The sequence below is a fragment of the Mus pahari genome, chromosome 4 (genome assembly GCF_900095145.1).
Source record: "Mus pahari chromosome 4, PAHARI_EIJ_v1.1, whole genome shotgun sequence".
Classification (NCBI taxonomy): Eukaryota; Metazoa; Chordata; class Mammalia; order Rodentia; family Muridae; genus Mus; species Mus pahari.
In genome coordinates this window covers 94,519,377-94,541,913 of record NC_034593.1, presented here as the reverse complement: position 1 = coordinate 94,541,913, position 22,537 = coordinate 94,519,377, and the positions used below count along the sequence as shown (strand labels likewise).

The window sequence follows — 22,537 nt, the reverse complement described above, 5'->3', positions numbered from 1 at the left end:
TAGGTATATTTGTAGGATTTTTGAAATGATAAAGAATAGCAATTTTGTTTTTGAGACCACCCTACTGTGTAACCCAAAGTGGCTCAAACTCTTAGCAGTCCTTCCTCAGACTGCCAAGAAGTGGGATTACAGGCTTGTACCCACTGTGCCCCACTAACAACAGTACTTTTTAGAAGTCTGGCTGGGTGTGGTTGCGCACTCCTTTAATCCCAGCACTTGGGAGGCAGAGGCAGGCGGATTACTAAATTCGAGGCCAGCCTGGTCTACAAAGCGAGTTCCAGGACAGCCAGGGCTATACAGAGAAACCCTGTCTCAAAACCAAAAAAAAAAAAAAGAAAAAAAAAATTCTGTTATCTATCTTCTCTGAGCCTTCATCATATAAAGGGGATGAGAAGGTCTGGAGGTGGCAAGCATCTGGCTACTTCTAGTTTTTTCCTCTAGTTCACATAATCATTTTCTAGGACATAAAATTTCCCCGTGCTCCATTCCTGAGTGCTCCATTCCTGACGGCATAGCATCTCCAGTTGCTAAAGTCGGTTGGTTATTCCTGGCTTTATTGGTGGTTGGCTTAGGAGTAGTTAACCAAGGGGGAACTTGACCCTGTTTGGGGCATTCCCTACCCTCGGTTAGACTGTAAGGAACCACTTTGGAGAACAGTAACTTTAATACATGTGGAATTCTGGAAGATTCAGCCTTTCTCACTTTCTCATTGTAGTGTGTATGGGGTTTGTTTGTTTTGAGTTTTGTTTTGTTTGAATTTCATTCCAGGGGATAAATAGGTGCAGAAGGCTTGTTTTACATTTGTTGTTATAGTAGCCCCACCCCTTAGTTTGCCTAAGCATATTGGTCTACTCCTTTTCCTGGTACTAATGTTGTCGCTGTTAACCATTTATTGCCTAACACGCCTGGCTCTCGGGGTGCTAATGTTTTTTGACTGGCTGGGCAACCATGATTTACTGCCAATAAGTAGTGAAGAGTAACACAAACCGAGTGCGATTAAGTGCCCAAATGCATAGCTCAAGGGCAAGAATCTCCAACCTTGAAGTATTATGAAGCCTGTGTGGCCCAGAAAAGGACTGGGTCTTGGCAGAAGCTCTTGTCCCTCTCTCCCACACGCACACCCCTTTATCTAGAGACACTTGCTCTCCCTCCATCCACCCCCGCTCCCCAACTTTGACTTCTGCCTTCCTCTGTATCAGAAAGCCAGAGCAGGGAAATGGGGGAGGGGGCGTGCCGCTCGCTTCCGTACTGGTTTATGTCTCTGGCAGTCTGGGGGAGGTGCTGGACGAGCGGCCCCAGTCCAGCTGCAGCCGACCCATGTCCGGGGCCCTGCCCTTTGCTCTGCAGCTTTTCTATGTCCCGAGGCTCTGGAGAGTGGGCGTGGGAGTAGCCCTAGCTGAGGCTCCAAGGTCCTCTGGGCTGTTCAGGGGGCCCCAGGCGATAGCCACGTTCAGATCCTGGCTCCCTGCCAGGGGAGGGAGCTGGGGTAAGGGGAGGGCCCTGAGGGAGGGGTCAGACTCCTTAGGAAAGAGTTAATGTGAAGAGGGGGAGGGGATTGGACGAAGAGACCGAAAGGAAGGCTCAGGTAGGAGAAGGACCGAGGAGGGGAGGCAGGCGGGGAGAAGGTGGCCGGCCGGAGCAGACGTCAGAGGTAGGGGGCTTTTCCCCTTTGCACCCTCACCCCAGTCTAGCCAACTCTAAACCGCGGCGGCGACTTTCAGTTTCATTTCCGCGGACCCTCCTGCCTGGGCCGCAGGCGCCGCCGCGATGCCTAGCAAGTTCAGCTGCCGAAAGCTCCGGGAGACCGGCCAGAGGTTTGAGAGTTTCCTGGCCGAACGCGGACTGGACCTGGAGACAGATCGCGAGCGGCTGCGGACGATTTACAACCACGACTTCAAGCCCAGGTACGGGCCGGCCCACCACGGGCCCCAAGATGCGGGGCCAGCGCCCCGGGTGGTAGGGCCACCTTCCCGCCGCGGGTGCACAGGGATGCAGCCCCGGGCCGATCAGGCCGGGCCGGTCCTGGCAGACCTCCGGCGCCTGCCCACGCCCAGCCAGCGCCACCCCTAGCCCGCCCGCTCTGCACAGCCGGGCGGGGAGGGGTCGGTGCCCACGCGCGGCTCGAGGTGGCCAGGATTCGATGGTGGGGGAGGGGAGCCCCACAGGGAAGGCGCTGTGGGCGCGGGCTAAGCGGGGATCCCCGCCCCCTTGTTGAGGGACGGCTGCCTGCAGGGTCCACGCTGCGGGAGAGCTGAAGAGGCCCAGGGTAGGCGGGAGAATCTCGGGGAGCTTCAGGGAGAAAAGAACACAAACTGCGTAGGCAGTCAACCCTCCATTAGCACCTGTGGCTTCTCCATGGAGACTGGGGCCAGGGACAGCCTCCTAGAGGCCCCTTTTCCCAATGGCTGAAGATATTTGGTTTCCTTTTCCTGTTACCACCCAAGTAAAAAATCAAAGAGACTTCTGTCAAACCATAGACGTGTGCTTCAGAAACACCTCTATCAACAGGCTGCTGCCATGGATGGAAGCCGAAGAAGCAATTTAGCTGGGATGAGTGTAAAGTGGTGCACTAATAAGCAGGGGAATGGGATTGGGCCTTAACAGATTTTGAGAGATTTGCCTTGCAACAGACCAAAATGCTAATATGGGTGAGATATGGCTGCTGTTATATGATTTGGGACGAGTTTTAGACGGAATTAATGGTAGTGTGACTTGAGGTTAAGGGAGAAGGTAGGGGTTGCCCGCATTGACCAGAATATTACTGTTATTCATGAACATGTCTTGAAAGGAACATTAAAAGGTTGAGTGGCTTCTGAAATAGAGGCAAAGACCTGTATTATGCTCTACCTTGTGCTGGGTACTGTGGGAACACACAGATGAAAACTATGCAGTACGCAAGCTATGATATGCATACAGTATAGTCTACAGTACACCATACAACAGGCTGAAACGACGCTAGGGATAGTAAGGAAAATGTTGAAGGAAGGTAAGGAGCACTTAGCACAGGATGGATAATCAACAAGTCTCCACCCACGTGTTCACCTATGTCCACAAAGTGCAGTGTGGCTGCGAACACAAGTCTAGTACTTTGGAAGTAGGGAAAGAGAGCGCCTAACTCCAGATACACCGGATTGCTAGGGATTCAAAGCAGACGTCTGGGTGTTGTTTACCGAATGGAAACATCACACATCGAGAGCAATTCTTGCTGTAAACAGACCAGAGGGTGAGGAACTTGATCAGATCATCTGGTAGGGAAAGTATCTCACTAAGCTAATTTATTGGGACTATTATTTATTTTAGTCAAGTTTCTAACCATACAGGCTGGCCTCAAACTTAAGTGTTTCTCCTGCCTCAGGTTCCCAAGTTCAGAAATAGCAGATTTGACCTAAAACACCAGTGTCTAGCTGCTATACTGTTGGATTTGTATCTTTTGTTGTTGTCATTGTTGGGATCTGGTAGGTTTCTGTAAGATTTATTTTTATGTGTACACTATATATGTGTAAGTGCCCATAGAGGCCAAAAGAGGGCATCCACTTCCCCGGAGCTGGAGCTACATGCTGTTAAACTCACTTGATCAAACTTGGTTACTCCAGAATCCAGCTCTGGGCACTGAGCCATCATCATCCCTCTGATCCTGGTTTGCTTTTGAGACAGGATTTCATGCAATCCAGGCTAGGCTTGAAGTTACTATGTAGCCAAGGTTGACCCTGAACATCTGATTTTTCCTTCCTCTGACTCTTGTGTGCTAGAATTGCAGGCATGCCCCACCCACCACCGCCTGCTTTGCTCCTAGTTTTTCCATTTTGCAGTGCTGGAGCTTGAACCCAGGCAGGGCCTTGCACTTGCTAGGCAGGCAAACACGACACCCCTGAGCAGCATCTGTAGCCTTAAGGTAACTTTGCCCAAATGCACTTGTATTTTACCCAAATAAAACTGGGAGACTGACCTTGGCCTTGAATGACAGATAAAAGTTTCAGTGCATAGGGAGGATATCTTTTTCCTAAAAAATTAGCTTTGCACGTGACAATTAAAAGATGCAAATTTTAGCAGTTTCTATTTGTGCTTCTTACTATCAAATGTCTGTATTGGTTTAAAGTCTTTGACTAGAGTGTTGGGTGTATATCCTGTCATGAGACCTAGTCAACAAAAATGAGGAATGTCTGATGCAGATGCCTTAGAGACAGTCAGTGAGTAGATTTTTCCCAGAGCCCTCCAAAAAGCAGAAGTAGTAGGTTACTGCTCTAGCCTCCAACCCTCTAAGCAAGGGCTGAGATTTCCACATGAATGGTGTTCTCTGCATCCCCACCCCTTTTAATAGGGTCTTTTGTGTCCCTAACTGACCTTGGTGGCCTTGAGCTCCTGCCTTCAGATCACCCAGTGGTGGGGTTCTACCTATGAGAGCTTTGTGTGTGCTAAAAAAAACACTCTGCTACAAACTCCTATTCAGTGAGAGTATGCATGCATCTGCGTGCGTGCATGTGTGCGCGTGCGTGTGTGTGCGCACGCGTGAGTGGATATGTGTGTGTGTGTGTGTGTTGGACTTGGGTCATCCGGTTTGATGGCAAAGTTCCATTCCCCCTCCAGCCATCTCATCCGATCTACTGTGTTCTTTAAACTCAGACCATGATTATTTGCTTCTTCCTCTGGATTCTCGTGGCTTGCTCTTTCTATGTTGGGTGTAGCCTATTTCCAACTAGATGACACTGTGCATCTCAACAGAATTCCATTCCTGCCCTTCCCGCCACACATTCAAGTCCCCTGCTTTGAAAGTTCTGTATGTCTCGGCTCCCAGTCCGCAACCTACAGTTTATATGTAGTAGATGCCCAGTAAGTGCTTGCAGAATCCAAGTTGAATGGGCTAAAGTGAGCACCAGTCACCCTTCTCAGGAGCTTCCTGCTAGGGAGAGTAGGTCTTTATATTGAATGGACAGGAGGCAGGAGCTGGAGCCCACAGGAGGTGATGGAAGGAAATGGTTTTGCTTTGTTGGTCTCCCCACTCCCATCCCTCACCCTTTGGTAGGGTAGGGTGATAAAACAAGGCCCTGCTAGGCTGGCCTGAAACTCATCCTTTTGGGGTTTTCAATTCAAGACAGGATTTCTCTGTATATCCCTGGCTGCCCTGGAACTCACTCTGTAAACCAGGCTGGCCTCGAACTCAGAAATCTGCCTGTCACTGCCTCCCGAGTGCTGGGATTAAAGGCGTGTGCCACCACTGCCCAGCCTGAAATGCATTCTTGTAGCCCAGATTGGCCTAAATTTTGAGACAGTTCTTTTGCCTCAACCTCTTGAGTACTACTGCGATTACAGATGGAAGCCCTCCTTTCAAACTAGAAGATTGACAGCTTGACCTAGTAGCTCATGCCTGTAATACCAAGTTTAATGGTTAGGGAGCGGGATGATCAGGAATTTAAGGTTTCATTGGCATATAGCAAGTTTTAAGCCAGCCTGGGCTATATAAGACCATGTCTCAAAAAAATCAAAAGCGGGGCTGGTGAGGTGTCTCAGCAGGTAAGAGCACTGACTGCTCTTCCAAAGGTCCTGAGTTCAAATCCCAGCAGCCACATGGTGGCTCACAACCACCCTTAATGAGATCTGACGCCCTCTTCTGATGTGTCTTAAGTCAGCTATATCTTTGGGCTGGAGCAAGCAGAGACTGAGGAAGCAGAGGTCCTAAAATAAATTCAATTCCCAACAACCACATGAAGGCTCACAACCAGCTGTACAGCTACAGTGTACTCACATACATAAAATAAATAAATAAATCTCAAAAAATAAAATCAAAAGCACCTCCCACCCAATGCTGAGGGAACATCAGAGAAGTGGGGTCAGAAAAGTATGAGAGCGGGCAGATAGGAGGGCGGGGCGCTGTGGAGTGCTGTCCTCCCTCCGGACACCACAAGCCCTTGAACTCACAATGGCTCTGTTACATCCTCATCAGTGAGGAAGGAGTTCATAAGGCCCCACTCGTAGCTGAGGATTTATTGGAAGTTGATGGCTACAGGACAAGGAAGGGTTGGTTTTTTCCTTTGGGGATGGCAGCTGGTAGGTTACCCATGTTCCAGTGGGTGGCACCACAGAGGGCTTGATGGATGATGTTTTAGGGCAAAGCAGTCTGGGGAGATGGCTCAGCTGCTAAGAGTACTTACTGCCAAGCCTGGGAACTTGAGTTCAATCCCTGGGATCTTCTTGGTGGAAGGAGAGAACCAACTCCCAAGACTTGCCCTCTCGAACACCCCTGCTGCCACACTGCACACAATAAAGAAAAGCAAGTGCTTAAACAGATTAAGTAAAGAAGACGTGAACTGGAGAGGAAGGTATGTTGTTAGAAAATTCAGGGAGGTGGAGTGGGGGGTGGGTGTGATCAAAATATATTGTACACATGTATGAAATTCTCAAAGAACAAATGATATTAATGAAAAGCAGGAGCTGGAGAGATGGCTCCGGGATTGGGAGCACTTGTTGCTCTCACAGAAGACCTGCGTTCACTGTCCAGGACCTGTAGGGCAGCTTGCAACTATCTGTAACTCCGGTTCTGGGACCTTTTGGTATCCTCTCCTGGTCTCTACAGGCACCGAGTACACCAGGAGTGGTACATAGACATACATAGAGCAGCAAGGCACCTGTTCATGTGAAATAAAAATCTTTTTTTAAAAAAATCAAAAGCGAGCAGAGAGATGGCTCAGAGGTTGAGAGCACTGGCTGCTCTTCCAGAGGTCCTGAGTTCAATTCCCAGCAACCACATGGTGACTCACAACGGTCTGTAATGAGATCTGGTGTCCTTTTCTGGCATGCAGGTGTACATGCAGACAGAACAGTGTGTACATCATAAATCTTTTTTAAAAAGATCAAAAGCAAATCAACAAAATAAAATAGACTGACATAATAAAGGTTTTAGAAATAAAATACAGGGGCTGGTGAGATGGCTCAGCGGGTAAGAGCACCAACTGTTCTTACAAAGGTCCAGAGTTCAAATCCCAGCAACCATATGGTAGCTCACAACCATCAGTAACAAGATCTGATGCCCTCCTCTGGAGTGTCTGAAGTCAGCTACAGTGTAATTACATATAATAAATAAATAAATCTTTAAAATAAAAAACAAAAAGGAAATAAATTGCAGGGCAAAAGGGAGGGCTAATGAGGTGAAGACCTCTGCGAGGGGGGACCGGGAAGGGGGCAACATTTGGATTGTGAAATAAAATAATTTAATAAATAAATTTTGAAAAAATTATGGCAAACTGAACCAAAAGAGAGAAGGAAAGAAAATACCCTTGGCTTCTTGCGTGGAACATGGTTTCCTGTCTTCCCCTTCATTCCCAGTATAAACCGCACTATTCTTGGTGACCTAGTTCTATACACAGCCTTCACAAAACTGTCTGCCCTTAAAAACAAAACAAAACAAAACAAAAAAAACAGCAGCTCACCAGGCAGTGAGGCTTTAATCCTAGCACTCTAGAGGCAGAGGTATTCCTGAGTTCGAGGCCAGCCTGGTCTACAGAACATTTTAGGACCACCAGGGCTGCACAGAGAAACCCTGTCTCGAAGAACATAACAAAACTAAACTGTCTACCTAAAAAAAAATGGCTATATACTCTTTTCTATTATTGGCTCTTGACTGTGGGAGAGGCGGGTACGCGCTTGTGAAAGAGGAAGAGAGACTCTAGGTCTGTGTAATGGAGGTTGTGCTCGAGCTGGCAGCAGTCCCCCTGCCTCAGCTCTCAGAAGTACTGGGATGCCATGCATGATGGCTCGTGTGTGTAAGTCCAGTGGTTGGGAGGCAGATGCAGAAAAGGACACAGGCTTAAGGGGAGTGTGGGCTACATAGCTAGCCTTTTTTCAAAAATCCTGACAAATAAAGTCAAGCCTGGTTTTGACCCACTAATGAGAACTGCAACCGCCTTGGAAAAGCTAGATATTCCTTAAGATCACTTCCAAATCTGGTACCATGTTGAGCTGGCTTTGGCTTTTTTTTTTTTTTTTTTTTTTTTTTTTTTTTTTTTTTTTTTTTTCTATTAGCTGTCAGAACAACAAACAACAGAGGGCAGGGCAGGGTGGTAGAGATTAAGACTGTCTGCTTAGTCACAAAAGCCTGCTGAGGAGCACTGATGGGAGTGGCTGAAATTCCTGCGGATGGGTGACTGAACTCTGCATGGGCAGTCTGTACTGGGTACTGTGAGAAATGGCCAGGTCATACACCTGGGTACTTAGCACAGCACATAGTAAGTACTTGGAAAAGGGTGCTGCTGCTGGTAGAGGAGATGTTGCTGCCCTTGCACTGTAACTACACTTAGTGTCACATACCTAAGGGATAGCTATGTTTGTGCAACATGGAGTTGTTAGTGGTTGGATCTGTGTTTGGTAGCCCCGCCTATGGAAGGGATTGTCCCGGGATGGAAGTCAAACAAAGCCAGAAGTACGGTCAACAGTAACAGCCTAAATATGTTCAGGCAGGTGTTAAAGGCGATACAGCAGACTAGACAAGCTAGGTAAAGTTCATATACGATCATCACATGGGAATCTATTCAAGTTCAAGGCCAGTCATAGTTACATAGTGAGACCCTGTCAGCTATGTGACTGACCAAGGAAATAAAAATTTAAATAAGATACTTTATTAAAAAAAATGTTAAACTAGCCAGGCATGTATCACTTTCTTGGTGGAGGCAGGAGGATCAGGACTTTGAAGCTAGCCTGAGCTAATCTCGAAATTGTTTCTAAAAAACAATGTAAAAAATATAAATGGTTGAAGTTTTCCAATGTTAGGGACTAGGGAAAGGGCGGTCTGAAACTCGTACTAATGCGAACATAAATTTGCACAGCTGGTTAGGAGGCAATTTTGAATATTCCGTTGTGCAGGGTATGGTGGCATATACCTACAAATTCAGTATTTGAAAGGATGAGACAGTAGAATCCTGAGTTGAAGGCCAGTTTCTCCAAATGGAAATTACCTTTTTACCTAAGTTCTACAAGTTTATTTGTTCTCTTTGGCCCACCCAGAAAGTCTACCTCCAAGAGTGTGTCTTGTTTAAAAGTACAAGGGGTCGTGTGTGTGTGTGTGTATGTGTGTATGATTATTATAATATTGAAAACTGTGGGCAGGGGCTGGAGAGATGGCTCAGTGGTTAAGAGCACTGACTGCTCTTACAGAGGTCCTGAGTTCAATTCCCAGCAACCACATGTAATGGGATCAATTGGATGCCCTCTTCTGGTTTGTCTAGAGACAGCTGAAGTGTACTCATATACATGAAATAAATTTTTGTTTCAGCACTTGGGAGGCAGAGGCAGGCGAATTTCTGAGTTTGAGGCCAGCCAGGGCTACACAGAGAAACCCTGTCTCAAAAAAAAAAAATTTTTTTTTTAAAGATATATATTAAAAACCTGGGTTGCCTGGGGGCTGGAGACATGGCTCAGCGGTTAAGAGCACCAACTGCTCTTCAGAAGGTCCTGAGTTCAAATCCCAGCAACCACATGGTGGCTTCCAACCATCCTTAGTGAGATGTGACTCCCTCTTCTGGAATATCTGAAGACAGCTATGATGTACTTACATATAATAAATAAATAAATCTAAAAAAAAATAAAAAGATAAAAAACCTGGGCTGCCTGCTTCTGTCATGGGAGAACTGACCACACCATTTAAATTAAAGCTGTGGTACTCTCTGCCGCTGTTCAGGAGGAGGAGGACACCATAAAGCATTGTCACAGAATGATGTCTGTTTATGTATACAAAGTTTAGGAGTGCTTATCAAACAAGAATTGGATGTGCAGTCTACTTTAGCAAGAGTTTGGAGTGAAGGCCTTTCACACTGCATTTCCAGTGCCGGCTCACTTAAATATCCTAACACTTCCAATGAATACCTTTCGTTTCTCTGTAGGCATGCGTACTTACACCTGCGTTCTCATACATAGCACCATATCTTCTGTTTTCTATCATGCTTTTCACTGTGGACTCCTCCATATCAACATCCCATTTCCATTCCTCTTTAAATTACATATATTTAGTGTGTGCTTGTGTAGAGGTCACAGGACAGCTCCTGGGAGTCAGCTCTTTCCTCTCACCATCTATAGGTAGCTCAGGGGTAAACTCAGGTTGTCAGAATGGGCAGCAAGTACTTGGACGTTCAGCTATTTCCATCGGCCTTCACTTATCTTTGTTGTTTGTTTGTTTGTTTGTTTGTTTGTTTGTTTTTGATGTGTAGCTTTAGCTGTCCTGGAACTCACTCTGTAGACCAGGCTGGCCTCAGACTCACAGAGATCCACATGCCTCTGCCTCATAAGTGCTGGGCTTAAAGGTGTGCACTACAGCACTCAACCTAGTTTGTTTTTGAGGGGGTATCTTACTATATCCCTGGATAATCACAACCTGTTACACAGGCTAGGCTAATCTCGGATTTGGGGTGGTCTTCAGCCTCTGCTGGGATTCTGGGTGTGAACCACCATGCCTGGTTCTACAAGGTTCTTTTCTGATTCTTCTCCCTCTTGAGGCTTCTCTGTCTTCCTTCCCTTCCTGCCTGGCCTGTGTTGACTTTGGCTGTTTGAAGACTACTGGGGCTCTCAGGGAGGTCCCAAGCATGAGTCCTTGGTTTTAACTACTATCAAGGAACTCCCTAGTATTATTAGGTTCTGACCTTGACTTTAGTGTGAGCCTCACATAAGCAGAGCTGCCTTTGGACCACAGGCTTCTCAAACCCAATGTATCCAATTCAAATGTGATGGTCTGCCTGGTGACCTACCTTCTCCTTCCTCGGCAACAGTTCCAGAACCAAAGTCCTTGATTTGGGTATTCTAAATGCCTCCCTCTTTCCACTCTCTATTCTCCTTCCTGTCAGTCACCAAATTCTGCTCATTTGCATTTTGAATATGATCAGATCTGTCCCCTCGCCTGTCTCTAGCACTGCCTTATTCAGGCCTATGGTATCTTTTAACCAGACAACTGCAGTGGCCTTCTTCTAACCGGTCTCCCTAACTTACGGTCTTGCCTCCAGCATATCCATCCTCCAGTCTCGGTGCCAGAGTGATCTGAAACGCACACATGATCTTGCCACTCCCCTGCTTAAAACCCACCAACTGCAGTGGTTCTGTAACCACAGGGTACCCTCTGACAAGGGCTGAAAGTAAGTTGTCCCTGCTCCCCGCCTCTTCCTACTAATACAGACACTAACCACGGCAGCTAACGCTGGCCGAGCAGTCCTCCCCATGCTTTCAAATGACTTACCATCCTTCTTTTAAAAAGAAATCATAGCCTCTTCAGTATTGTCTGAATCATATCCTTTCTAGGGATGAAGGAGAGAGGCAGAGAAACAGGTACGGGACCCAGGGGGATGTTCTGAGCCACCAGGACCTTACTGTGTGCTCTTACAAGCAACCTTGCTGATACGGCCCTGGTGATGGGTTACTAAGGATCACCACACAGTTGCTAGGATAGACTAACAGCCCAGCAGTCCTGGCAAACTTTAAGGGAGGTTATCCACTCCTCCAGATCTTGACTTTGTTCGTCAAGTACGTCATGTGTTTGGGACCCTCCTCTGTCTCCTGGGTACCAGAAAGGAGAGGGAGGGCTGCTGAAAGTCAAAGTCATGTCCAGGCTCTTTGGCCTGCCGCGAAACACTGTCTGGCTCTGCCCATCTCTGCCACCTCCTGTCATCCCTTTCTTGGAACGTTTCACTGTAGTACAAACCAAGTGTATGTGACATTAACCATCTCTCTCCCTTACTGAGGTCTGCTTTGTGCCAAGCACTGGACTAAATGGTTTCCTGCAATGTCAGTACCTCAAGTGAGCCTTATGGTAGCCCTTTAAGCCAGGTCTTCAATCCCCATCTTATTTATTTGTCTTTTGGGGGAAGGGGAGGTGGAGAGTAGGGGTTGAGTTAGGTGGTATTTTGTATATTTGTTTTTAGGGGTTTTTTTTTGTTTTGTTTTGTTTTGTTTTGTTTTGTTTTTTGGGTTGTTTTGTTTTGGTTTTGGGTTTTTGGTGCTAAGGGTTGAACCTCAACCCTCACAAATGCTCCATAGCACTCTTAGCTCTGAGCTCCATAGATCTCCATAGTTGAAGAAAGCAAAGTGCAGGCAGGGTGGCCCAGCTGATGCACAGCTCCGTTGTACCTACCCATCAGTTTGCTTGACCTGTGCTGCCTTTGCCCGGTCAATGCCCACTCATTCCTCAGAGACCTGCCCCTGCCCCAGACAGTCCTCAGTGCCCTGGCTTGGGCCAGTGAGCTGCTCCGGGCAGTCAGCAAGTAGATACCATCACTATGCTAGAACGTATGGGTGCTCCCTGAGTGCTCCTCAAGGCCTTGTCAGGTAGCTTGGAACCCAGCTGCAAGTACAGTGCCTGGCACCTAACATGCCTCTGTAAGTATGTGTGCAGTGGATTACACTGAACTCCGGGTGCCGAGCCGTGAGGCTGTCCTGCTGACCACTTGTCCTGTCTTCACCTCTCTAGGCACAAAGCCAGGCTATTTGATCTCGGGAGAAGGATCCTTTCCCTTCCTGCTTGGGTTCCACCTGCACCCTTTGACTTCCGGTGGAAACTGCTGTCCGATCCGCTACTTTGCCCACACCCTGGACATCTCTGCTCTCTCTGGCCCCTTTCTCAGCCCTCCCCACAGTCTGGGCCCTGTCCATTCCTGTGAGCCATCTTTTTCAGCTTCCCCTGAGCCTTAGCTCTTCTCACTGCACTTTTTATTTTTTATTTTTAATGTCCCAAAAGTAGTTTCCATTTAAAAAAAAAAAAAAAAAAAATCTGTTTTTCTCTCTGTCTTCCCTCACTCTTCCCCAGCCAACAGACCAATATTGGACTTTTCTCCACAGTGCTGTTTAAGCCGATTATTTTGTGTTGGAAAGCCCCAATGCCTTGTTTAAGTTGTTAAAGATCCCTACCATCCCTAGCCAGAGTCTCTGCCACGAGTCCCATCCTGCCTCGAAGCAGGGCTGCTGGGTCCCTGCACAAAGCAGCCCTCGGACCTTCCCCAGCACCATCTCCACAGCCACCCTGCCTTCCCTCACTTCCCAGTATCCTCTGCTTCTGGCAGCTATGGGACCCCTGCCCCTGGCTTCTCCTCCATGCTGTATGGAATGAAGATTGCAAATCTGGCCTTCGTCACCAAGACTCGGGTCAGGTTCTTCAAACTAGACCGCTGGGCTGATGTGCAGTTACCAGAAAAGAGGCGAATAAAGCCAGGGTCGAACCTCAGCAAACAACACAGATCCCTGTTGGCCAGGATCTTTCACGACAGGTGTGTGGGGGGCAGGGAGGGCAAGGGAATGGGGTATCTGGCTTAAAAAAAAACAGTGGCTTTCCCTGGGCTAGGGTAAACCCCCACCCCCTCAAGGGAGGAAGAGAGGCAGAATTAATCCACAGTAGAGGTGGTTCCCAAACACATCTGACACTCTGCCAAGTTCCTAAGCCTTCCCCAGGGCAATTTCAGTCCAAGGTCTCTCCTCACCATTCCCCCTACTCGCTCTCTCCCCAGGGCTGAATACCTTCACGGGAAGCATGGGGTAGACGTGGAGGTCCAGGGGCCCCATGAAGCCCGAGACGGGCAACTCCTTATCCGCCTGGATTTGAACCGAAAGGAGGTACTAACCCTACGGCTTCGGAACGGAGGAACCAAGCCTGTCACCCTCACTCATCTATTCCCACTGTGCTGGACACCCCAGTTTGTCTTCTACCATGGAGAACAGGACCTGCCCTGCCCGCTGGGCCCCGGTGAGTGGTCTGTGTCCAGGGGGCTCCTGACTCGTGATGGGGGTGCTGGGTTAGGTTGCTCCCTCACTCAGCTAACTTCTTCCAGGTGAAAGCTATGAACTCCACATCTACTGTAAGACCAGCATTGTGGGTTACTTCCCAGCCACTGTCCTCTGGGAACTCCTGGGACCTGGGGAGTCTGGAGCAGAAGGAGCAGAAACTTTCTACATTGCCCGATTCCTGGCAGCTGTCACCCACAGTCCCCTGGCTGCACAGTTGAAACCCACAACTCCCTTCAAACGCCCCCCTCGGCTCACCAGAAACTCTGTGTTGACCAACCGGATCGAGGAAGGAGAGAGGCCCGACCGGTAACTAGATAGGACTGTGTGGGCACTTGGGCAGACTGAGCCAGGAGAGACAGAGCCCCCTTCCCCATCTTCAGGTCACTCCCTCTTCTGGGTCTCATCCCTTTCACATCAGAGGAGCAAGGTGCGTGAGAGAAGCAGATCCCAGCACAGTGTGAAGACTCTGAAGTGTTTACACTGTAGGGAAATGGCACTGTGTCATAGACCTTTTCCAGGAGCTCTGGCACTCTCTTCATACACACAAATTCATAGAAGGATAAGCATTTTAAAATAATGAGTAATAAATGCAAGCCATGTAATTAGGTCTTTATAGTTACGACATATGCTCCTTTTGTTAATGATATATATGTATAAACAAATTATGGTATGCGGTAGGCCCTGGATTATATCCCAGCACCACAGTCAATCAAAAGGCCATGGATGCATGCCTGCAAGCCCACCACTAGGACCTCGAGAGCAGGAGTTCAGGGTCAACCCTGACTACTGATCGAGTCTGAAGCCAGCCTGGGCTATGTAATAACCTTTCTCAAAAAAAAAAAAAAAGGAAAAAAATAAAAAATGTCTGAAAGATTATATACCAAAAAGTTAAAGTTGACTGTCTCTGAATGATAAGTGTTACTTATTTATAATATATTGTTTTGGTGGTGTTTCTTCAAAAGAGCATGTATTGCTTATATTTACATTTTTTGTATTCTTCTCCACTGCTAAATGCTGGCCTGTGCCACCACACCCAGCTCATAAAATATTTCTTTTAAATATTCCCAAGTATTAGGCTTTACAGAAATGAGCGTGGTCTAACCTTGGACTGCATAACCTTCGCTGGTCTAACCTTAGCTGCATACGCTAAGGAGTACCGCATCTTTAGATGGCTGCTGACCACACTGCAGAAGTCCGTAGAAATGTTTCCTGCAGGCTCCATGGGGACCTCTCCAGAGACTGAAGATGAGGTGTTTCTGTGTTTAGGACATGCTTTCTTTCCTCTCACAGAGCCAAGGGCTATGAACTAGAGCTAAGTTTGGCCCTAGGGACCTATTACCCACCCGTCCTCCTCCGACAGCTGCTCCCTACCCTTCTTCAGGGACCAAGCATCTTCACTGCCCCGAAGGAGGTTGCTGAGATCAAGTAAGTGCCAGCTCTTGGGCGCGTGCTCCCTTGTCTTCCTCTTTCCGCCAGTTCCTCTCTTCCCTGTCTGCTTACTCACTGGTTCACCTTCAACGGCCCTTGGCACCCACAGCATGTCCGGTGTGGGGATGAATGAAAGGGTAGAACCCCAGAGCAGGGGGGTTGCCTGACCCACTATGATCCTGCAGCGACTCAACCACCCTTCCCAGGGCCCAACTGGAGACAACCCTGAAATCCAGGAACTATGAGGTGAAGCTCCGGCTGCTGCTGCACCTGGAGGAGCTGCAGATGGAGCATGACATCCGGCACTATGACCTGGAGTCAGTACCCATGACCTGGGACCCTGTGGACCAGAATCCCAGGCTGCTCACCCTGGAGGTTAGGACTCGGCCCTGCTGTGGGGAAGGTGGGCCCATGACAGCTTGAAGGAGGTCAAAGGGTAAACAGGACAGCCCGACAGACATACAAAAATTCCTGTCTCAGAGGGTATGGGCAAAGAGCAGGCTAAGATTCCTGTCACCCCCCAAAACATGCCAGAGCAGGGCAGTGTGTTATAATCTAGATTTTTGCCCCTAGCTGTGCAACCTTGACGAGTTCCTTATTTTCCCAGTTTTATTAGATAACTCTCAGACCCCTTTGAAATGTTCACATTTTGGTGTTTAAAATTGTGTTTATCTATCTATTTTGTGTGTGTACAACATATATAGCCTACATGTAGAGGACAAAGAACAGTTGGCAGGAGTCCATTTTCTCTTTCCACTGTGTAGGTCCCAGGGATGGAACTCAGGTTGTGAAACTTAACAGCAGGCACCCTTACCCACTGAGCCATCTCACCAGCCCTCACATTTTGAATATATACACACAAACTCAAACTTACTAGAATGGACTAATACACAAGAATGCAGGCAGGAAGAGAGACAGCTAAGATGCTGAGGGAAAAGTTGTTACAAGAAGGAGTTCTCACCAAGGTGCTAAAGGCAAAACTGGAACTGAACTGGCCAAGAAGCAGCTAGCTGGACTGGGGACATTGGCACCACTGCCCGGCCTTTCCCTGATTCTTGCTTTGCCTTGTAGGAGAGAAAAGCTGGGGTGAGTTGGAGCTGTAAGGCCAGAGCCAGGGAGGGACTAAGGCCACTGGGTGCAAAAGCTTGCTTTTGTTCATACCCTGCAGGTTCCTGGTGTGGCAGAGAGCCGTCCCTCGGTGCTACGAGGTGACCACCTTTTTGCCCTTTTGTCCTCTGAGACCCAACAGAATGACCCTGTCACCTATAAGGGTTTTGTGCACAAGGTGGAACTGGACCGTGTCAAGCTGAGCTTTTCTACAAGGTGAGTGTTGGAAGAAACAAATTACCTAGGCGACCATCAGGCTTCTAAGTCCTGGGTGTAGGAGATCTTGCTTTCAGAGAGGACTAGGACCCTGGACACAGGGTTCACAAGCTGTGTGAATGGCTTCTTCTCCCAGAGAACTTTGTAAGGACCTTTTGGGAAAGGAGGGGGTAGGGAGCGGAATGGTGCGAGGTAGAGAGGGTCCTGAATTTTTACTACCCATTCCACCTAACTACATCTCTCCCACTTAACTTTTTCCCAAAGCCTCCTGAGCCGATTTGTGGATGGGCTGACCTTCAAGGTGAACTTTACCTTCAACCGCCAGCCCCTTCGGGTCCAGCACCGGGCCCTAGAGTTGACGGGGCGCTGGGTGCTATGGCCCATGCTTTTTCCTGTGGCCTCCCGTGGGGTCTCGCTGCTGCCCTCAGATGTGAAGTTCAAGTGAGACTGTGGGCAGGGATCCAGGGGCTACTTGGGGTATGGATGTTGGGAATGGAGTCCCAGAAGCCTCTTGGCATACAGGATGGCTTCAAGTTCATATTCTTGGACCCATTGCCTTCCAGGCTGTACGATCGGAGTCTGGAGTCAAACCCTGAGCAGCTGCAAGCCATGAAGCACATTGTGAGGGGTACCACCCGGCCTGCCCCCTACATCATCTTTGGGCCTCCAGGTACCGGCAAGACTGTCACATTAGTGGAGGCCATCAAACAGGTGAGGCTGAAGCCCCTAGCGTATGTCTGCAATTATATTGCTTCCAGCGGGCTGAATGTTTCTATACTTGAACAGTCACCCAAAGAGGAAGTAGGGATTAGAGTCATTATGACTATTGAGTATTGGTGTGTGTATATATGCAGACGTGAATTTACTGATATCCAGCACCAAGGTGTCATCAGGACTAGCAGACATCTGGAAGGCAAATGCAATCTGAGTCCCATGTCATAGAACACGTCTGCCCAGACTATCTTTTTGTCTCAGGTAGTGAAGCACTTGCCCAAAGCCCACATCCTGGCCTGTACTCCATCCAACTCAGGGGCTGACCTCCTCTGTCAGCGGCTTCGGGTCCACCTGCCCAGCTCCATCTACCGCCTCCTGGCCCCCAGCAGGGACATCCGAATGGTGCCTGAAGACATTAAGGTATGTGAGGAAGCACAGAGAGCCAAGGGATGACGGGTGTCTGGGAGGCTCTCAGAGCACTTGAAGACTTGCTGTGTGACTTTGGGTGGGTCAGGACCTCTCTGGGGACTTCAGTTTCCTTGTCTACAAAAGGAGGGAGGCAGGTAAATAAGTGGTTCATAGCCAAGGGGAGAGAGATGTGAGAAAGGGAAGAGCTAGGCTGATTTCTGATGCTTTCCTAACCCATAGACCTGCTGTAACTGGGATGCTAAGAAGGGAGAATATGTGTATCCTGCTAAGAAGCATCTGCAGCAATATCGGGTCTTAATTACCACCCTCATCACTGCCAGCAGGTAAGTATATGACTTGTGTATCAAGTGCTAGGAAGAGTAATGTGGTATAGGGCTAGGGAAAGAGGAAGGGTTCCTGAGGGCAGGGTGAACTGAAGGGCCAGAGTTCAGGTTTGGTAGTTGGGTGCCTGGGAATGACCCCTGCTTGGCCTGACACTCCCAGGTTGGTGTCAGCCCAGTTTCCCATCGATCACTTCACACACATCTTCATCGATGAGGCTGGCCACTGCATGGAACCTGAGAGTCTGGTGGCCATAGCAGGTGAGGGGGCTCAGGATGGGTTACAGGTACAGCACCCCACACTGATTTGAATCCCACCATTTAACCTTTCTCCTCCTGCCTCCCAGGACTGATGGATGTCAAGGAAACAGGCAATCCCGGAGGGCAGCTGGTGCTGGCAGGAGACCCTCGGCAGCTGGGCCCTGTGCTGCGCTCGCCACTAGCCCTGAAGCACGGACTCGGCTACTCTCTGCTAGAGCGCCTGCTCACCTACAACTCCTTGTATAAGAAGGGCCCCAATGGCTATGACCCCCAGTTCATCACCAAACTGCTCCGAAACTACAGGTATCACTGTTCCCTCCCCTGTGGCTCATCTCACATCGTCACAGTGGCTGTTAGCTGGAAGAGGGGGGCTCCTCTTGGTAACCCCCTTTTCAGATGCTTGTCTTGGGACTTAGCAGGTTTTTGGACCAATGATTTATCTGCATATTGAAGGGTCACCAGAGCAGAAAGTGTCTGGATGGATCTAAGTTTCTATGCGATTCAGCAAGAACTAAGAAAGGCAAGGAGCATACAGCTTTCCTTAAGAAGGATTGTTGGTTGAATTACATTTTTCAACTGTGTCCTATATATGTGTGATTTTTATTATTATTATTATTATTTTTGTCTTTTTTTGAGACAGGGTTTCTCTGTATAGCCCCAGCTGTCCTGGAACTCACTTTGTAGACCAGGCTGGCCTCGAACTCAGAAATCTGCCTGCCTCTGCCTCCCGAGTGCTGGGATCAAAGGCATGCGCCACCACGCCCAGCACGATTTTTATTTTTTGGTTGGTGCTCTTGAGCCCAGGACCTTGCATGCTGTTTTCAGGTGTCTGATGTACTGATGTACATCCTCGACTCTCTTTTTCCCTTTGAGACAGGATCTGTTTGTATTGCCTATGCTGAGCTTACCTTTTGGCTCAAGCAATCCTGCCTTAGCCCCCTGAGTAGCTAGGACTGTAGGTGCATACCACCCTAACCATCTTATGCATGTGTAGTAAAGGGATATCAGTGCTTACATGAGTTGTCGACTGTCAGTGTGAGTCTGGTAAATGTGGGACTTTAGAGTCTTGCAGAGAACCTGTGTTCAGCACCCGTGTCAGGTGGCCTGGCCTCCTAACTCCATTCCCTGGAGGATCTGACACCTTTGGCCCCCTTGGTCACATGCATACACATATACATAATTAAAAATAGTAAAAAAATCACTTAAGAGTTTGGTAAATGTAAACTGGGCCGTGTCTGCACATGCCTATAATCCCAGCATTTGGAGGTTCAGAGAGACGGGAGGATTGAGTGTTTAAGGCTAGACTGGGCTGCACAGTAAGACACAATCTCAAAAAGGCAGGCTTGAGATGGGTGGGTAAAAGAACAGCTATACATACCTAGCGAAAGGCGAGAACTGACTCTACAAGGTTGTCCTCTGACCTCCACACCCATCGCCATAGCATGACTGCCCACACCACTCAGTGACAATTGCAGAAGTTCTGTAGATGCCTCTGGGTCGATACTTAATAGTTTTGGGGTGCAACATAATTAAAGAGTGATGACAAAAGATGATAATCTGTTTGCTGGACTATCTTTGTTTGGTAAACTTAAACCTGAGAATGGGTCCTAATTTCTAGGTTTGTTAAAAGGAATGTAAAGGCTGCTGAGTAAAGGGCCAGCGACTGAGGGGTGGGGAGCACTTGAAGCAGAGTTCCCTACAAGCAAGTCTTGGATCTTGCTCTGTCTCCTCCTGCCACCTAGGTCTCACCCCACCATCCTGGACATCCCTAACCAGCTGTACTATGATGGAGAGCTGCAGGCCTGCGCAGATGTGGTGGATCGGGAACGGTTCTGCCGCTGGGAGGGGCTGCCTCAGCAGGTGAGGCCTTAGCAGGCAGAGCATGGCCTGGAACCCCTGATTCCCTAGCTGGGTTGGAGGGTTGGGAGGCAGGGAGATGAGCCTGAAGGTGTCCTCTCGTTTCATGGTGTCCAGGGCTTCCCCATCATTTTCCACGGTGTAATGGGCAAAGATGAGAGAGAGGGCAATAGCCCATCCTTCTTCAACCCTGAGGAGGCAGCTACGGTGACGTCATACCTGAAACAGCTCCTGGCCCCTTCCTCCAAGAAGGGTAAAGCCCGCCTGAGCCCCCGAAATGTGGGCGTCATCTCTCCGTACCGGAAGCAGGTCAGGTCCTCAGTCCAAGCCTAGGACTTCCCTCTTTGCCCTCCAGCACCCCGGCCAGCAGCCCGCCTCTGCCTTCCTGTTATGTGAGGGGGACGGCCTAAGAGAAGGGCACCTATTCCTCCCTCCAGGTAGAAAAAATCCGTTACTGCATCACAAAACTTGACCGAGAACTTCGCGGACTGGATGACATCAAAGACTTGAAGGTAACCTAACTCTCGCTCATGCGCCCCTTATCTCAGCCTGTGCGGTGTCCTGTCCCACCCTGTTACTCCATGTGGAACTGGGGTTTCCCCCAGGTGGTTCTGAGGTGGAATCTGGCAGCCTGCCAGCTAACAGCATTGTCTTAATCAGTCAGGTGTGTGGCCTCTGCCTAAGGTTAAAGTCCAAACTCCCTCCACCCACCCCGCCTGTCCTGTGATAACGCCTGTCACCCTGTCACATGATATTGCCCCGAGGCTCCTATGTAGTTTAACTGCTCTTGAGGGGTGGCTCAACACTGATTCAGATTAAAGTTTAATAATGCCACTTCTTGGGTCCCATCCAGCCAATTAACATAGCTGCCCGGAGGCAGAGCCAGGGCTCTGGTAGGGTGTTTGTTGTTATTGTTTTGATTTTTTAAAAGATCCACAGCTGAGTGTGATATGTGGAGCCAGGGTTGAAAACCACTGCTGTGTTAGGATTTACTGGCCTCTCCCTCAGAAATTCTGACCAAACTGGTGGCTGTCTCCAGAGATGAGAACTCTGCTCTGTCCCTTCTTTGCAGTGCTTTGCAGTTTGCTTTGAACAGTTTCCAGGCCCCCCCACCCTATAACTGGCTCTGTCCCGCAGGCCTCCACAGCAGGCCTCCTGTCCTCTGAGATCCTCTTACTCATCTCCAAGTACCCAGTGTCTCGTCTGTACCTCCCTGGCAGCTTTGTCCCCTAGAGCAGGTCTGTCACTGAGGTTCCTCCTTGGCCTGTCTGATCTTTAACGCCCTGCCTCTGCGCTCTTCTAGGTGGGCTCTGTGGAAGAGTTCCAAGGCCAAGAACGCAGCGTCATCCTCATCTCCACCGTCCGAAGCAGCCAGAGCTTTGTACAGCTGGATCTAGACTTTAACCTCGGTTTCCTTAAGAACCCCAAGGTTTGTAGGCTTGTGGGTGGTGTGAATCCTTCCATGGGACCTGTCCCTTCGATGACATTACCGCTTCCTCCTTCCAGAGGTTCAATGTTGCTGTGACCCGGGCCAAGGCTTTGCTCATCGTAGTGGGCAACCCCCTCCTCCTAGGCCACGACCCAGACTGGAAAACGTAAGTGTTCCCAGCCCCCGTAGTTGCTCTTAGCGACCACGAGCCCCAGCCTGGGGGAGGTTTGTCCTTGCTGAGCACTGGCTTACTTCTCCCTTAGTCCTCAGAGCTGTTGGTGTTCACAATGCCCACCCTGTATTAATAAGTGAAGTGGAGCAACTCTGCCTCAGATGTAACAGTGCCGAGCATATGCCGCCACACTCGGCTCCTCTCCACAGTTACCCATGCATGCCGATGTTTTGTGCCCCTCAGGTTCCTGGAATTCTGTAAAGAAAACGGGGGATATACTGGGTGCCCCTTTCCTGCCAAACTGGACCTGCAGCAGGGACAGGACTTGCTCCAAGGTCTGAGCAAACTCAGCCCCTCTACCTCAGGTATGGATGGGTTGCGGTGGGCCAGGGAGGTGAAGTGTGGGGAGCCATCAGGATAACCAAGGATGTCTCTTTTTCCCTCCAGGGCCCCGCCGTCACCAGAATCTCCGCCAGGAGCGGGAGGGTGAAGGGGGCCTGCCCTTACAAGTGGAGCCAGAGTGGAGAAATGAGCTCTGAGGACACAGCCGCCCGCCTTCTCACACCAGCCAAGCCTTATTGCTGCCTATCCCTGACCCAGAACCCAGCCCGCCTGTCCCTGCAAGAGATGGGAAGGCCGGGAAGTTTACAGCCCAGACCATTCCTCCCCTTCCTCTGCTAGGGAAGACAACCCAAGCTGCTAAAACTCGGAGGAAGGGGGAGGAAGAAAGCTTTTTTTACCCTCTCCTTTGCCGTACTGGGGATTGAACCCAGAGCCTCAAATATGCTAGGCAAGCACTCTGCTGCTGAGCTGCTTTAAGAAAAACAAAATGCTGTTCTATGCAAAAGCCTCTTGCTTATGTCT

General features: G+C 49.1%; 1 protein-coding gene across 2 annotated transcripts; it reads left to right on the top strand.

Moving 5' to 3' along the window:
* The first annotated feature begins 1,195 nt into the window (after positions 1-1,195).
* Positions 1,196-22,520, top strand: Mov10 (Mov10 RISC complex RNA helicase). Of its 2 annotated transcripts, XM_021195781.2 has the most exons (21): positions 1,196-1,585; positions 1,687-1,904; positions 13,023-13,226; positions 13,464-13,699; positions 13,785-14,046; positions 15,031-15,165; positions 15,375-15,543; positions 16,337-16,491; positions 16,756-16,932; positions 17,055-17,202; positions 17,467-17,625; positions 17,854-17,957; positions 18,118-18,215; positions 18,302-18,518; positions 19,958-20,075; positions 20,190-20,381; positions 20,510-20,584; positions 21,376-21,501; positions 21,579-21,667; positions 21,917-22,038; positions 22,121-22,520. In XM_021195781.2, the coding sequence occupies exons 2-21, from the start codon at positions 1,768-1,770 to the stop codon at positions 22,210-22,212; spliced, it is 3,015 nt and encodes a 1,004-aa protein (XP_021051440.1). In that variant the 5' UTR covers positions 1,196-1,585; positions 1,687-1,767; the 3' UTR covers positions 22,213-22,520. The 2 variants fall into 2 exon arrangements, with proteins under 2 accessions (XP_021051440.1, XP_029393631.1); XM_029537771.1 differs by having other exon boundaries at positions 1,498-1,904.
* The last annotated feature ends 17 nt before the right edge of the window (positions 22,521-22,537 follow it).